Here is a 14,064-nt window from a genome sequence, read left to right as displayed (position 1 = left end):
AAACTGATTAGCCTCTGGCCTGAGCCCCAGTTCTGTATAAACAAGGTAAATGATGAGTAGTAGGTTTCAGCCATTGGCAGTTCCCACCCCAGTGCCACACATTGAAAAGCACAGACTGAGATCTGGACAAGTCCTGAGGCCTTAGGATCTATAGTGATCTCCTCTTCTATTTAAGTCATGTGGCTAGTGGACACTGGACACATTGGCTACACTGTTAGGCCTGACATTGAAAGGTCTGTATATCACCTGCCTGGGGCTCAGAACTGAATCAAATATTCCCAGAAGACTAGCCTTGTAGAGGTCCTGTCAGTAACCAGTTATCATGTAAAGCCTCAGGGAGATGCTATCCAGAGTCTTGCTTGCAAATTAGCGTCCTACTAACAAGGAGCAGAGTCATGCCTTTGGCTTCCTCTTTCTCCATGCAGTTAGCAAGCAGTTACAATCAAAGAAAGAGCCAGGTAGTCTGTCTCCAACGTTATGCAATCCAGTAAAGCAGTTCACCTACAAAAACTGTTTACATAGACAGTTACTAACTTATGTACTTCAGCCATGGGACTTTTCAGCCTGGAAAAGCACTGGCTCAGGGGGGACTTGGTGACAGCCTATTAGTATATAAGGGGTGTACATCAGGATCCAGGGGAATGCCTATTCACCAGAGCGCCTCAAGGGATGACAAGGTCAAACAGTCACAAACTCCTCCAAGACCGTTTCAGGCTGGACCTAAGGAAGAACTTTATTGTCCGAGCCGCCAAGGCCTGGAACAAACTCCCTCCCGAGGTGGTGCAAGCACCTACTCTGGACTCCTTTAAGAGATATTTGGACATTTATCTTGCTGGGATTTTTCGACCCCAGCTGACTTCCTGAACCTGGGGCAGGGGGCTGGACTCAATGATTTCCTGAGGTCCCTTCCAGCCCTGATGTCTATGAAATCTATGAAATCTATGAATTTCTAAATTTATAGCAGCTAACTCAGAAGTTCAGTGGAATATACCTACAGAGGTAGGTTTGGAGCAGTCCCAGCTGCTCCAATGAATATAATGATGACTATATGCAAATTGTGAAACAAATTGCTCTCTAGATGGAATGCAAGAGTACACTTTCCATCATGCAAGAACAGAGAACCTAATGCCAGGCATCTAAAAGCCAGAGCTACTCAGTGGGTGCATCCACATGTGTGCTTTACTGCAGTTAACTAATTAGCTCCACAGTAAAGCATCACTGTCTACAGGTTCGTCGGTATTAGGGCACAATAAACTTTATAAATTCTGCCATAAGACAGTACTGTCAGGGACAGTACTATCTTACAGCAGAGTCATTAAGTACGATCAAAAGCATGTGCAGATGATGACCACTGGGCACAAATTGCACTTGGTCATCCCAGCCAGCCAGGAGCCGGACCTCCAGCTCCAGCCAGCCCCTTTGCCACCCGGCGCTGCCACCTGGAGCCCCAGGGCTAACCCCCCATACCCCCTGCCACTGTGAGGCTGCTCTGTTCTGGCTCAAATCACTGCTGTCCCAGGTGCACATGTAAACACTGCACCCAAGAGCAGTGTACTCCAACGCAAACGTCTCCAGAGTTTATACTGTGTAACATTAATTGCACATGTAAATGCACCCAGTGAAATTAACACAAGCCCAAATCTGTACTTCTAATGATTTCTGAGTAACCCAAATGAAAGTAGCAGTCCTACTGAAGTCAATAATATACCCCCACATGTGAGCAACAGCTGCAGAACTGAGGCCAGGATTCTTGGCAGTTACTGGCACTTTGACAAGCTGTTCCATTCATTTGCACTGAAACACCATCCCAACCCACAGCCTCCAGTGTAAATCCTATTCAACCATTTCCAGGTATCTTAACAATAGGAGGAGGGGGAGGAAAAAAAACATTGTTCAAATTTATTTTTGCTGTATCTGAGACTGTCCCTTTTGCACTCAGCTTCAGAACAAATCCATCTTGTGGCTGTCCATGAATGACATTTGGGTATCCTGATTACCTAACACCAAGGGTTGGAGAGGGTTTGCATCAGACCTTGAAAATAACTACAACAAGGCTCCATTTTGCATGAATAAGAAAAGCTTTATTCAATGATTTCAGAGTGCAATACAGCACCTGAACAAGGTAAAGAATAATGTGAGAAACAGCAAAAAGAAGGAATATGAAAACTGAGCTGCAGTGCCTCCTGTGACCCCATCAGACACAACCTCAGTAACTTTTAATCTTTTTCTTGGTAGTATCTGAAAGTCTCAGGCCTCTGGACTGGGGGGTCACAGAGCTGCTTGTCCTCTTAGCGAGTGGTTTGGTGGAGCTGCTCACGAGAAGAGACCACCTTTCCATCTTGGACCTCTTCAACAATTGTGCGGACTTGACGAGTAGACGATACTATGAAGAAGAAGAGAAAATAGAATTCATTTTTGATATAGGAAGGACAAAAGTTGCCTGATGCACTATCTCATCTACTGTGACAAGAAGAAAGATTGTGTATCAATGCTCACTGAACAGCTTGAATATACTGCTTCAAATGGTCCCAGGTTGGTTGAGGGGGAAAGGAAAAAAATCTAACCACAAGACTCAGTCTGTTTAAAGACCCAGATGGGGACAGATGAACCAGAATCTCAACCTGGATTCATGGAAAGGTTCACAGAAGTTTGCAAACCTTTCAAGTGGAGGTTGACCAAGTTGCATGCAACTCTGAGCTCAAATTTATCCATCTCCCCAGAGTCCAGTGATGAACTTAGGATTGCCCCAAAACAAGACCAAACATGGAAGCCATTTGAATTTTTATGTAGAATCTAATTTTTCAAGTTTTTCTAAAACCAGAGCTTAAACAAAAAAATCAAGGTACACTTGAACACGTATGAGCAGAGTATGTTCCTGAAGTAAGACTCTCCTCTTTTGTCCTTTGAAGCAAAAGCAATACAGTTCATACAGCACTTTGAGAACTCAGTTACAATGCCCATTTAGCCCAAGTTTTTTTTCTGTTTTAACATTAATTTTTAGCATTTTCTATTCCTGTCCCTCCAATGCCCAATATCCACCACACATGATATTTTCCTAATTAACAATTCACACAATTCATTGGCAATTAGCTTGAACTCTGCAGCAAAAGGTCTAATAATGCTACTTCTAGCAAATGCAACTATAGTTTTATGTATATAGGAGGATGTTTTGGAAAGAAACAGCAATTTTGAAATAAAACCATTCTGTGTGCCATGATCTTTTACTAGACCGCATCACTTCTCTACATAGCCATAAACAATGGGTATATTCAACAATGCAGACATCAGTGTTCCCCACTTCCGTGTAGTTTCCCACTCATGGCACACAAAACGGTTTTATTTCAAAATTGCCATTTCTTTCTGAAACACCCTCGTACAAGATATCTTCCTGAATGTTATTCCGCTAGTTGTTCCTTCATTAATATTGTTGATGTTCATCCAATACTGTAAGAATCTTTGTTGCAAAGACCCACTTAAATTTTGTGACTGTTTTAGTGTGTCTGGGATGCTCACAAGTTGTGGTGACTGCAGTCATTACCATGTGATGACCAAATATTTCTGAGGCATGGTTCCACACCACAGGTCAGTTTGGCATGAACCATAAAAATGACACACTCTGGAAGTTGATTGTTATAGTCACAAGTGCATAATACATCAAATAAGGCATATCCTTACCATCTCTACCAGAATGTGAGGACAGACCTGAGGAGTACAGGGCAGGAATGCTGCAAAAGGGAAAAAAAAGGATGGAAAATTAGAAACATGAATATTTCTTCCAGATTACATTGGGGGAGGAGAGTCAGTAAAGTCACAACAAATGTTTAAAAAAAACCTTATACCCCAAACCAGGGAAATCATTATTTTAGAAGAGTATCTGACAATATTTGTTCTGAGATTGTTTTTCACAGCTTGCAACAAGCTAATGGATTCTCCCTGACATACACCAGTATCCTAACAGAAAAAGGAAAACCCTTTGCAGAAGGGTCTGAGCATCACTAAGTTCACCAATACACATAAATTCCACCCCTCCCCACAGTCCCTCCCAGTGCTCAAGTGAGGCAGACCTTTGTGGCCTAGGCCTTTTTACAAACAGGAAAAATAAGAATGAAATTCAGGGTTTAAGCTTACACAGTGTGCTAGCATCACAACTAAGGCAAAAAAAACCCAACCTTCTTATTCTCAGGTCTTGGCTCTAACCACTCAAACTACAGTGCCAGCCATTGAATAGTGCAGACAATAAATACATCCTCTTACAAAGGATGCTAATAGGAGACAGGTCATTGTTCAATCTCTTCTTGGTTTGATCAACTGCTCATGATCCACAGGTAATTATTTCAAAGAGAGCCTTCTAGGGAACACAGTGAGTTCAGAGGCTTCTCCCTGCCCCGCGTCATTCTATCTAGTCAACTCCATTCACGTACTGGGCATCCTCGCCCTCCAGCAGGCGGCGGTATGTAGCGATCTCCTGTTCCAGCCGGCACTTGACGTCCAGGAGGATCTTGTACTCGTGGTTCTGCCGCTCCATGTCACACCGGAGCTCAGCCAGCTGCTCCTCCACGCTGGTGATCATGCCCTGGATCTGCGCCAGCTGGGAGCCATAGCGGGCTTCTGTGTCAGCCAAGGTGCCTTCCAGGGCGGCTTTCTGAGACGGGAAAGCAGAGGGAAAGGAATTCAGGAGGAGGGAAGATGAAAGGGATCATTCATTCCTTCATTTGCCAGCCTGTGTGTGCGTGTAGGTGCGACCCTTGGGAGTCAATGCTACGTACCGTGCTGAGCTGGGACTGAAGCTCGATTTCCAACCCCTGGATGGTGCGCCGGAGCTCCGTGATCTCACTCTTGCCGCTCTGAAGTTGTTCTGTGTTGATGGCGACTTCTTTATTTAGTTCTTCTGTCTGGGGTAAGGGAGACAGCAGTGTTAGAGCACTGGCTGCAGCAGACAAACCTCAGCCACCAGCTAGGTGTGCCATGGAGTCATTGTTCTCCATGCAACCGATACATACCTGCTTGAAGAACCACTGCTCAGCCTCTCTGCGGTTCTTGTCGGCCAGGTGCTCGTACTGCTCACGCATTTCAGCCAGGATCTTGGTCAGGTCAACCCCGGGAGCAGCATCCATCTCCACATTGATTTCTCCACCCACTTGGCCACGTAAGGCATTCATTTCCTGTGAAAAGGAAGATCCGTTATGGCCATCCCCATCTTAATGGTACCGTTCCCCTGCAGCACATCCAACAAGGCTCTTCCCATTGAAATTTTGACTGCAGACTTTAAAAAAATCTTCCTTTGGGTTTTAATTGCATGTGTTTGGAAAATAAAATCCCAAACATCAGGTGGCTTCACAGCCTGGTAACAAAGCTCAGGGTTTTTATCCACAGTATTATCATGTGTTTTCTGTAGATGCTATCAGGGAGCAAAAGGTGATTGTAACTAACCTAGAACCTACAGAAGAGTTGTCTACAGTGAATTATTCCTCATTTCCTTAACCACTGAAATCCCCTCCCAAGCCCCACAAAGCTCAGAAATATTCCAACTACTTGGAGCTGACCTAATGTACACTGGCTCTCAGCTACAATTCCCAGGCCTTGCTTCTATGCTCTTTCTTCCTCACCTCCTCATGGTTCTTCTTGAGGTAAGCCAGCTCCTCCTTCAGGTTCTCAATCTGCATCTCCAAGTCAGCTCTGGCCAGAGTCAGCTCATCCAGGACCCTACGCAGGCCATTGATGTCAGCCTCAACACTCAGACGCAGGGCCTGCTCGGTCTCAAACCTTGAAACACAAAAGAGTTTGAAACCTTAGACATAAGTCAGCTAATATAATTTCTCGATCCCTTTCCCTTCTCAAATTTGCCTAGTTTTTCATTGTATTTTTTCCAACAATGTGTCCTTTTGTGCAGGTATGGAGTTGCTTTAGCATTCAGAGAGGCTAAAAGGTTGTCTTCCAGCTACCCCTCAGCTTTCTGATCCACACACTATTTTGGAGAATGTGACAGCTTCAAAGTCAGCAAGTAAGAGAAATCCAGAAGCAAACTGATGTTTTAAGCTGTATTCCTGTCTCATCAATGTAGTAATAGAAGTTACAGTTTAGAGATGCTCCCAAACAGGAGACAAGGGAGTTGGGACCTGGAAGATGGTCACTCAGTTAGAGAGCTGTTAGCCAGCTAGCCAGCCAGAGAGACTAAAAGACTTCAGAGTCTTGCCTACTGCTACTGCTCCATAAATAAGACTTGCTTTTTAGTTCTTTCTATTCTTGTGTGCTGGTGTTTCTTGAACTTGGTGCTTCAAGGGGCCCTGCACTTACTTGGTTCTGAAGTCATCGGCTGCCAGCCTGGCATTGTCAATCTGCAAGATGATGTTGGCATTGTCAACAGTTGCAGCAAGGATCTGGGAAGCAGAAAGGACAAGAAAGATTAAAAAATAAATTTCAAGGTGTACATGTAGCTGATTGTTGAAAGGATCCAAGCAGAAGTTAGGGAAAGAATTAACATTCATGGTCAGAGGCATCATTGGACTTCCTGTCCAAAATGGTAATACTTGTGTAATGGCACCATAGAAAGGAGAAGCATGAGTCTCTGGATCGGATTCTCTTTGCATGAAAGCCATTTTATACTGGTCTAGTAAGGTGGACAAACCTAAAAGGATATGCAGATATAATTCACACTCACATTAAGTCCCATTCACATTGCTTGATGAGTGCAAAATCTTAGTGAAAAAGAGAATCTGGTTTTCTTTCTAGATCTTTATCCTGCACTCATCTCTTAGCCAAGTGCCTGCAGGACTGTTGGGTTTCAGGGAAGTGAGCAAGCACAGTCTTGTCCCTAGTGATTTCTCCTTCATAACTATATTGTTGCCTCAAATATTTTGGCTGGGTTTTTAAAGGGTTTGAATAGCTTGAAGGCCAAAAACATCCTGGGGAGGAAGAACCAGCAGCATATCTACAGGCTGGGGAACTCCCTTCTCATCAGTGCAGAGGCAGAAAAGGATCTTGGAGTCATCATTGATGCCAAGATGAACATAGGCCGGCAGTGTGGGGATGCGGTCAGGGAGGCCAACCACACCTTGTCATGCATCCACAGATGCATCACAAGCAGGTCCAAGGAGGTGATCCCCCACTCTATGCAGCACTGGTCAGGCCGCAGCCAGAGTACTGCGTCCAGTTCTGGGCACCGCACTTCAAGAGGGACGTGGACAACATGGAGAGGGTCCAGAGGAGGCCACTCACATGATCGGAGGCAGCAGGGACTACGAGGAGAGGCTACGGGACCTGAACCTGTTCAGCCTCCACAAGAGAAGGCTGAGGGGGGATCTAGTGGCCTGTTACAAACTAGTCAGAGGGGACCAGCAGGCACTGGGGCAGTCCCCGTTCCCCCAAGAACCACCAGGAGTGACTAGAAATAATGGTCACAAGCTGGCAGAGGGTAGATTCAGGCTAGGTATCAGGAGGCGCTACTTCACAGTCAGGGCAGCTAGGAACTGGAACCAACTTCCAAGAGAAGTGGTGCTGGCTCCTATCCCGGGGGTCTTTAAAAGGAGGCTAGATGAACACCTTGCCGGGGTCATTTTACCCCAGTACTCTTCCCTGCCATGGCAGGGGGTCGGACTTCATGATCTGCTCGGGTCCCTTCCGACCCTACCTACCAACCAACATTTGCAGGTACAAGCTTGGGAAAGAGTACTCAGATCCCATGCTTCAGAGAACCTGACTGTCAACTTGCAGAGCTCAGGAAGTACGCTCCCTCTCTCACCCACAGTATTATTGCATGATTGTCCAGGTATATTATTGGAGGGGAAACGGCAGGACTGCCCTCTCCTCTCCATCACTAAGTGCTCCCTCCTGTACATCACCAGGTACTGGTCAATGCTAGAAGCAGCATATGAGACCTGTGAGACCTGACTGTGCACTGGTCAGATCTCCTATTTCAGAACCTGTATCCATTTGTTCCTTGCTATCATCATACTCTCATGAGAAGAATGGAGGATAGCACCTAGCTTGAATTCAGAGCAGAAAACTTCACAGTATCTGCCTCCCTTAACAAATGCAAGAAAGTAACTTAGCCTGCGGTGCTAAAGACAGGAAACAAAAATTGGGGTTGTAAGGAAACCTGTGAGTGCCAGGAGAACAAAGTACACTAACTAATATTCTTTCTTAGTAGCTCAGAGTTTGGTCAACCACAGAGCATGTCAGTTGCTGCCTCCCTGGTGTATCACTGACTTTCATCACTGGTGCCAGGTAAGGAAAAGCTAGTGGTGGAGGCACAAATTCTGCATTGTCACTACATCAAGGACTCCTAAAAACCGTAAGTGGTATATTACCTTGGGCTGCTACCTTCTTGCATCTGTTTGTTCCCCTATTGTAAAACATTTAACACGGAATGCAACTTTGCTCCTTATGAAGGAAAATCACTAAATCACTGATGCCCGTAAGTCACTGCCTTCCAGGTGCCCCATCCATTGCCCCCTCTGACAATCTGATGACACTCCCATTGCCTCCAGCAAGCATCTGAACATCAGAGGCTGATGATGAAAGTCAACACTTGGCCTACTCCAAGAGCAAAAAATCAGACTTTGTGAGTTAGGCATGACCAATGTAGATTCCAGCACTGCAGTGGAGGGAGTCACCAGAGCCTTTGCTTGAAACCTTCCTCCAAAAATGCTCAGATTGAACACTGAATGAGAGGGTCCTGCTTCTGCCTATGCATTAGGGTGGCCATCATAGAGGACAGTCCGGTTGTCCTCTGTCCTCTACTGATACAAAACCAGATGCCTTTATGTCCTCTATTTTTCACTTGAAGAGAAAAATAGAGGACATAAAGGCATCAGGTTTAGTATCAATAGAGGACAGAGTAGCAGAAAACTGTAATACCCTCTATGATGGCCACCCTACTTTGCATACTTCAGTTTTCCACAGTGTACATACGTGCTAACTTCAGTGAACTTACACCTGACTGGTATAAAGGGGAACAGAATTAGGCCTAGATCATCCTAAATCTCCCTGGTTCAGAGGGAAGGGAAAACGTCAGGTCTTGTCACAGCCATTCCCAAATGGCAATGCTCCCCTCTCCCCATTACCATTTGGTTTCACCTCCTTTTTAACCACTAAATCCAGCATCTTTATAAGCAAATCATGATTAGTGGCCAATATTGCAACTGCTTAACATCTGTGCACTCATAGCCTTTTCAAATAGGTGGACAGTGCCAACCAGATAACATGTCCCTGCCTGAGGAGCTCACAGCCTATTTCTGAGCTGGACATCTGACAGAGCATATGTAATATCCAATAAAACCCAACCCTCTGTATACACTCATCCCAGAATTGCTAGTCTGGGAACCCTTTTAGGGACAAACTGCTAGAAGCTGGAGCACCCAGGATACAATTTGTAATAAGAGTAAGTGGTGTATTATCTTGGATTGCTGCCGTTTTGCTTCTGTCTCCTTCCCTGTTGTAAAACATTTGACAGGTAATACAGTTTTTCTCCTTATGAAGGAATACCATCAGACCACTAATGCCCATAAGTTACTGCATTTCCTTCATTTGTTTCTGGCAAAGTAAAAATGAATGTATTTCCATGAAGCTCTCATTATATCAATTAGATGTAATTAGATGGGCCTGCCATCAATTAGAGCCCCATATATCCAGTTTTCAGACACAGAGCATTTTTAATGAACAGTCTCATACAGGAGATGTCCCACTTCTATAACAGCAGTGTCATACCTTGTTCCTCAGATCCTCGATGGTCCTGTAGTATGGGCTGTAGTCACGGTCCGGACCAGGGCCTTGCTTCTTATACCAGTCCCTGATCTTAATCTCCAGCTCACTGTTGGCCTCCTCCAGAGCGCGCACCTTGTCCAGGTAGGCAGCCAGGCGGTCGTTCAGGTTCTGCATGGTTTCCTTCTCCCCAGCAGGCAGAATGCCATCGCCTCCCACAAAGGGCCCACCAAAGCCACTGCCAAATCCGCCACCAGAGCCACCACCAAAGCCACCACCAAGTCCACCACCAAATCCGCCACCAAAGCTGCCACCACCGAAGCTGCCACCACCAAAGCTGCCACCACCGAAGCCTCCTCCCACACTGCTACAGTAGCTCCCTCCATAGCCACCACCCATACCACCTCCAACACCAGAGATCATTCGAGAGGAAGAAATTGAGTAGCCACCTGATCCCCCATGGATAGTTGGAGCTCTGTAGGCGCCTCCACTGAGACGCACTGAGGACCCTCGGCTAGAACCACCACCAAAGCCACCCAGGCCCTTCAGGGAGGTTGAAGAAGAATATTGTCTGATGCTGGTGGCCATGGCAAAGGGTAACAGAGGATCTAGGGTGTGAGAGAGGCACCCAGCTCAGCTGTGAAAGAAGCAGAATGCTAACTTCACCCTGACTTGGAGCTCCCTTTATAGCCAGAGCCAGGGGGCGTTGCCATTGCCACATCTTTGTTTCTTTCTTACATTCCCCAGGCTTTTCATCACCCTGAAAGTCTGAGCCAATTTCCAGAATCATCATTTTTCTCTTTGTTCTATTCATGCCTTTTGTTACATTTCACTAGAAACACATCACCGCACAAAGGGCGTCACTCTGCTTCCTGTGCTTCCAAATGAACAGTCAGGTATGATTCAAAGTGGGAGGATCATTGCTCAAGGCTACGTTTTAACATCACTTCACGCTACTAAGCATGAGAGAAATAATCAGGGTTCCTTCAGCAGCATTTCAACGGACTAAATCAACCTCTGTCTCAGGTCATCAAAAAAAATCAAAGGACCTCTTGAAGCTAGGGGGCTTAGTGTGATTAAGACCCCTTGATTCCCCAGGTATATCACCAAGTGTCCCTTTATAGCTGGGTTGACTGAGGGAAGACTTTACTGTGAACCTGGGACAAGGCTTGCACTCACACCTCTGGATCCAGCATAGACTGATTTAACTATTCTGTGGCACAATCCCCCCCCCCCCCCCGCAACCTGCAAGTCTTAAGTGTTACACAGTGCTATTCCCAGGCTCCCTGAGTACTTGGTAACTCTTTTGCAATAGCCAGAGTTTCAAATGAGCCTTTAACCCAATCTGTAGAGATGAGGGGGGAGTTCAGCCTCTGAGGCCCCATTCAGTTCCAGGGCACAGCTGTTAGAAGGCACAACTTAGAAGTTACGGAGTTCTCCCAGAAAGTGTGAGGGTCAGCACAGAGCAAGAGCAAAGAAAATAGTCTAAATGGTCTAGAAAACAGCTGTTGGGTTTGTAGGACTTGAGGATAAAAAATAGCACTAAGAAACAAAGTGCTTTACCATAAGTTAATGAGCAAGTTGATCAGTTCTACTCTGAAATTCCCTTTGTGGCTGCCTTGTCTGAGAGTCTAATCCAAAAAATATAGATACTCCCAGTAAACAAAACAGCAGAAGAGACACAGGCTGCCTTTGAAGAACTAAGGGGTTCAGGAAACTGAAGGGCTGAGCACAGAGAAGGACATAGCTGTCTCAGTACTAACTCTGTCTGAAGCTGAAAGGCCTCTAGCACAGACCTGAGTGGTACCAGTTAATGATGTTCCAGGGTGAGGGTGGAGAAAAGTACACTTCCTCACGTGTCTGTTTGCCAATCCTTTACTTTCCTAGACAGGCCCTAACAATCCCCTTCTCAACAGCTAGAAATAATATTCCTTCTCAGATCAGCTGCCAAGAAAAGGGGGGAAAGATTCTGGCTCTATCAGAAGCTCAAAGGCAGCACAGGCTCATTCCCGGAGAAACACTAGATCAAGCTAGACTATTTGATATGGTATTATAAATCATAATGTCATTACTAGATAAATCTAAAGGGCATTAGTTGAGCTTTAAGGCAGGGTATGAGAAAAATGAAGGCATTCTGTAACAGAAGTCTTTAGTTCAAGGAAATTTCACTGTCTGGCCAACCTAACCACAAAGTATTGCAAATAGTTTGTACAGTGTTGTTTGTTTGCAATAGAAATGTGACCCATGTAAAACATTCCTGCTAGTTCCAACTAAGCAGAAATACAACTTGGATAAATATATATTTACCCAAGTAACAAGTTGGCTCTAAAGATCATAGTGTTAGAGGGCTGTTCTGTAAATGCTTCTCAGAAAGTACATAGATGAGTTAAATCAATTGATTAAAATTTATGATTTGTAATCATCTTAAACAACAAGCTAAGTTTTAGTTGTCCAGAAGTTACTGTCATGCAGTAACTAACTGAGAGTATTGAGACTGAAGAAATTCATTGCAATCAGTGACACAGGAGGCTCCTTCCATTCCCACATCTTATGTTCATGTGTGCTGTTTATAAAAGGAAGCTACAGAATAATGAACAGTGAAACGCTCACAGGGTTCGGCCTCAAATCAGTTTAATTTTGTGGTTAAGAGAAATGAAACAATGAGAAAGCAGCATTTCACTGGCTCATACATTAAAGATTTTTTGCCACATTTGAATCTTTGCTGAAAATGGCATAAGAGCTGATAAAATTCCAGAGAAATGAGAAGAGAGTCAAAATTGTTACTTTGGGGGTGCAAGGCATGATAGCCTCCTGTGTGTGCAATAGGCTTCCACCCCGCATCATTTTTGACAGGCAATTCTTGACAGACCCCACATCATTCTTGACGGGCAATTGGCCAGTTCTTTAAAAATGAACTTGGCTACATTTTGCATATAAAACTGTTTGGCAGAACTGAAGTGAGCTGTCCTATCAGTGAGGTCTTGAAAATGGTCACACCTGGAACTGAATTCAGTTTTTGCCATCATGAACACTATCATCTAGTAGTAACATAAAAAGGGCTGGGCAAATGAGGCACCAGCCTTATGTGCTGATTTGGAGGGCGAACTGGAATGGCAGCTACACCCTGACCCCTGCGTCTCTGAGGACGTTTTGCTGCTCCAGGACATAGCACCTCCACACTACACAGAGAAGTAGTAGCCAAGTGCATGGCACCACAACAAAGGCAGCTGGGGAAGACTGGCAGCAACATAGCTGGGGTGTTTGGGTCCCAGGATAGGTAAGACTAACTATGCTCTTCCACCACCCCCCACCCCCCAGTACTCAACACTGTCCCCCTGCCCTCAGGGTGTCCAAAAACAGAAACCCGGTTGAGGTTACAGGCAACTTAAGCTTTATCTAACCAAGCTATCTCACATGAAGATGGTGCTGGGATAAAGCAGTCAGCAAGGAACACTGAACCCTTTGCCAGTGCTGCTGCAGCACAGATGTGGGAAGCTGCGTGAGGGCAGAGAGGAGCCAAGGTGTTGCCCTTTAGCAGCCTCCAGTTGGTACATTTGCCATGGCCACCATTACATACACTGCAGCTATAGTCAGCATAGAGCCAAGCCAGAGAAGTATGCAGACATTACCATTTCAGTTATGGCCTAGAGGGATCTTGGGCACAGCAGAAGATCTGAGCCTGAGAATGAGAACTGCCCTCTAGCTAGGTTTAAAATTACTTCTCCCAGGTTTTTTTTAATTATGAGTTTGATTTTTTTTCTTCCAACAAAATTACGAAGTCAAATTCTGCTGATGTTGCTGTTTCCAGATAGTCACACCACTGAAAGCAGCAAAATCAGATTCTCTCTCTCTCTTTCTCTCTGTCCATATATGCACACAGCCCCTTTGGTTTTCTTCTGTACTGCAGCAGTTCTTCCTGTGGTATCCAGGTGGATCTTTCAAACATGCAATCTATCTCTCTGGAGGAGCGTCCTTGTTGGGTGAAAGCCTTTTTAAGATTGGTGAGGTGGCAACCCAGGGTGTTTTCCTCAGTGCAAATTTGGTGGTATCTGAGGGCTTGGCTGTATATCACCGCTTTTTTGGTGTGTTTAGGGTGACTGCTGGTTCCGTGGAGGTGCGTATGTTGGTCTGTGGGTTTCTTGTATAACATTGTCTGTATTTTATCATTCTGGATACTGATCATCATGTCTAAGAAAGAGATGTTGGTGTGGAGTATTCAAGAGATAATCGGATGGAGGGAGGGTGATTCTTGAAATTCTGATGGAGGGAGAGATTGCAGGTTTTCAGTCCAAATGATGATGATGTCATTGATATATCTGAAGTATAGCAAGGGCTGATGGTGCAGTCTGAGCCCCAACATATATG

General features: G+C 45.1%; 1 protein-coding gene across 1 annotated transcript; it reads right to left on the bottom strand.

Annotated features, from left to right (window-relative positions):
* Positions 1 to 2,055: 2,055 nt before the first annotated feature.
* LOC149866900 (keratin, type I cytoskeletal 14-like) lies at positions 2,056 to 10,502 on the bottom strand. The gene is made up of 8 exons (XM_090044436.1): positions 9,706 to 10,502; positions 6,295 to 6,377; positions 5,607 to 5,763; positions 5,001 to 5,162; positions 4,767 to 4,892; positions 4,422 to 4,642; positions 3,676 to 3,725; positions 2,056 to 2,383 (listed from the first exon to the last, which is right to left on the bottom strand). The coding sequence occupies exons 1-8, from the start codon at positions 10,285 to 10,287 to the stop codon at positions 2,289 to 2,291; spliced, it is 1,476 nt and encodes a 491-aa protein (XP_089900562.1). The 5' UTR covers positions 10,288 to 10,502; the 3' UTR covers positions 2,056 to 2,288.
* Between the last annotated feature and the right edge of the window lie 3,562 nt (positions 10,503 to 14,064).

The sequence above is a fragment of the Crocodylus siamensis genome, chromosome 4 (assembly GCF_052110815.1).
Source record: "Crocodylus siamensis isolate JL-2025a chromosome 4, ASM5211081v1, whole genome shotgun sequence".
Classification (NCBI taxonomy): Eukaryota; Metazoa; Chordata; order Crocodylia; family Crocodylidae; genus Crocodylus; species Crocodylus siamensis.
Note: the sequence above shows the minus strand (reverse complement) of the source record. Positions and strands in the feature narration are given on the sequence as shown.

Bases quoted from the DNA above. Each gene is read 5' to 3' on its own strand.
- LOC149866900 (XM_090044436.1), bottom strand. From the start codon at position 10,287: ATGGCCACCAGCATCAGACAATATTCTTCTTCAACCTCCCTGAAGGGC. The intron at 6,378-9,705 runs GTATGACACTGC...TCTGCTTCCCAG, and splicing joins TCGAGGATCTGAGGAACAAG to ATCCTTGCTGCAACTGTTGA. The intron at 3,726-4,421 runs GTACGTGAATGG...TCCCTTTTGCAG, and splicing joins CTGGAGGGCGAGGATGCCCA to CATTCCTGCCCTGTACTCCT.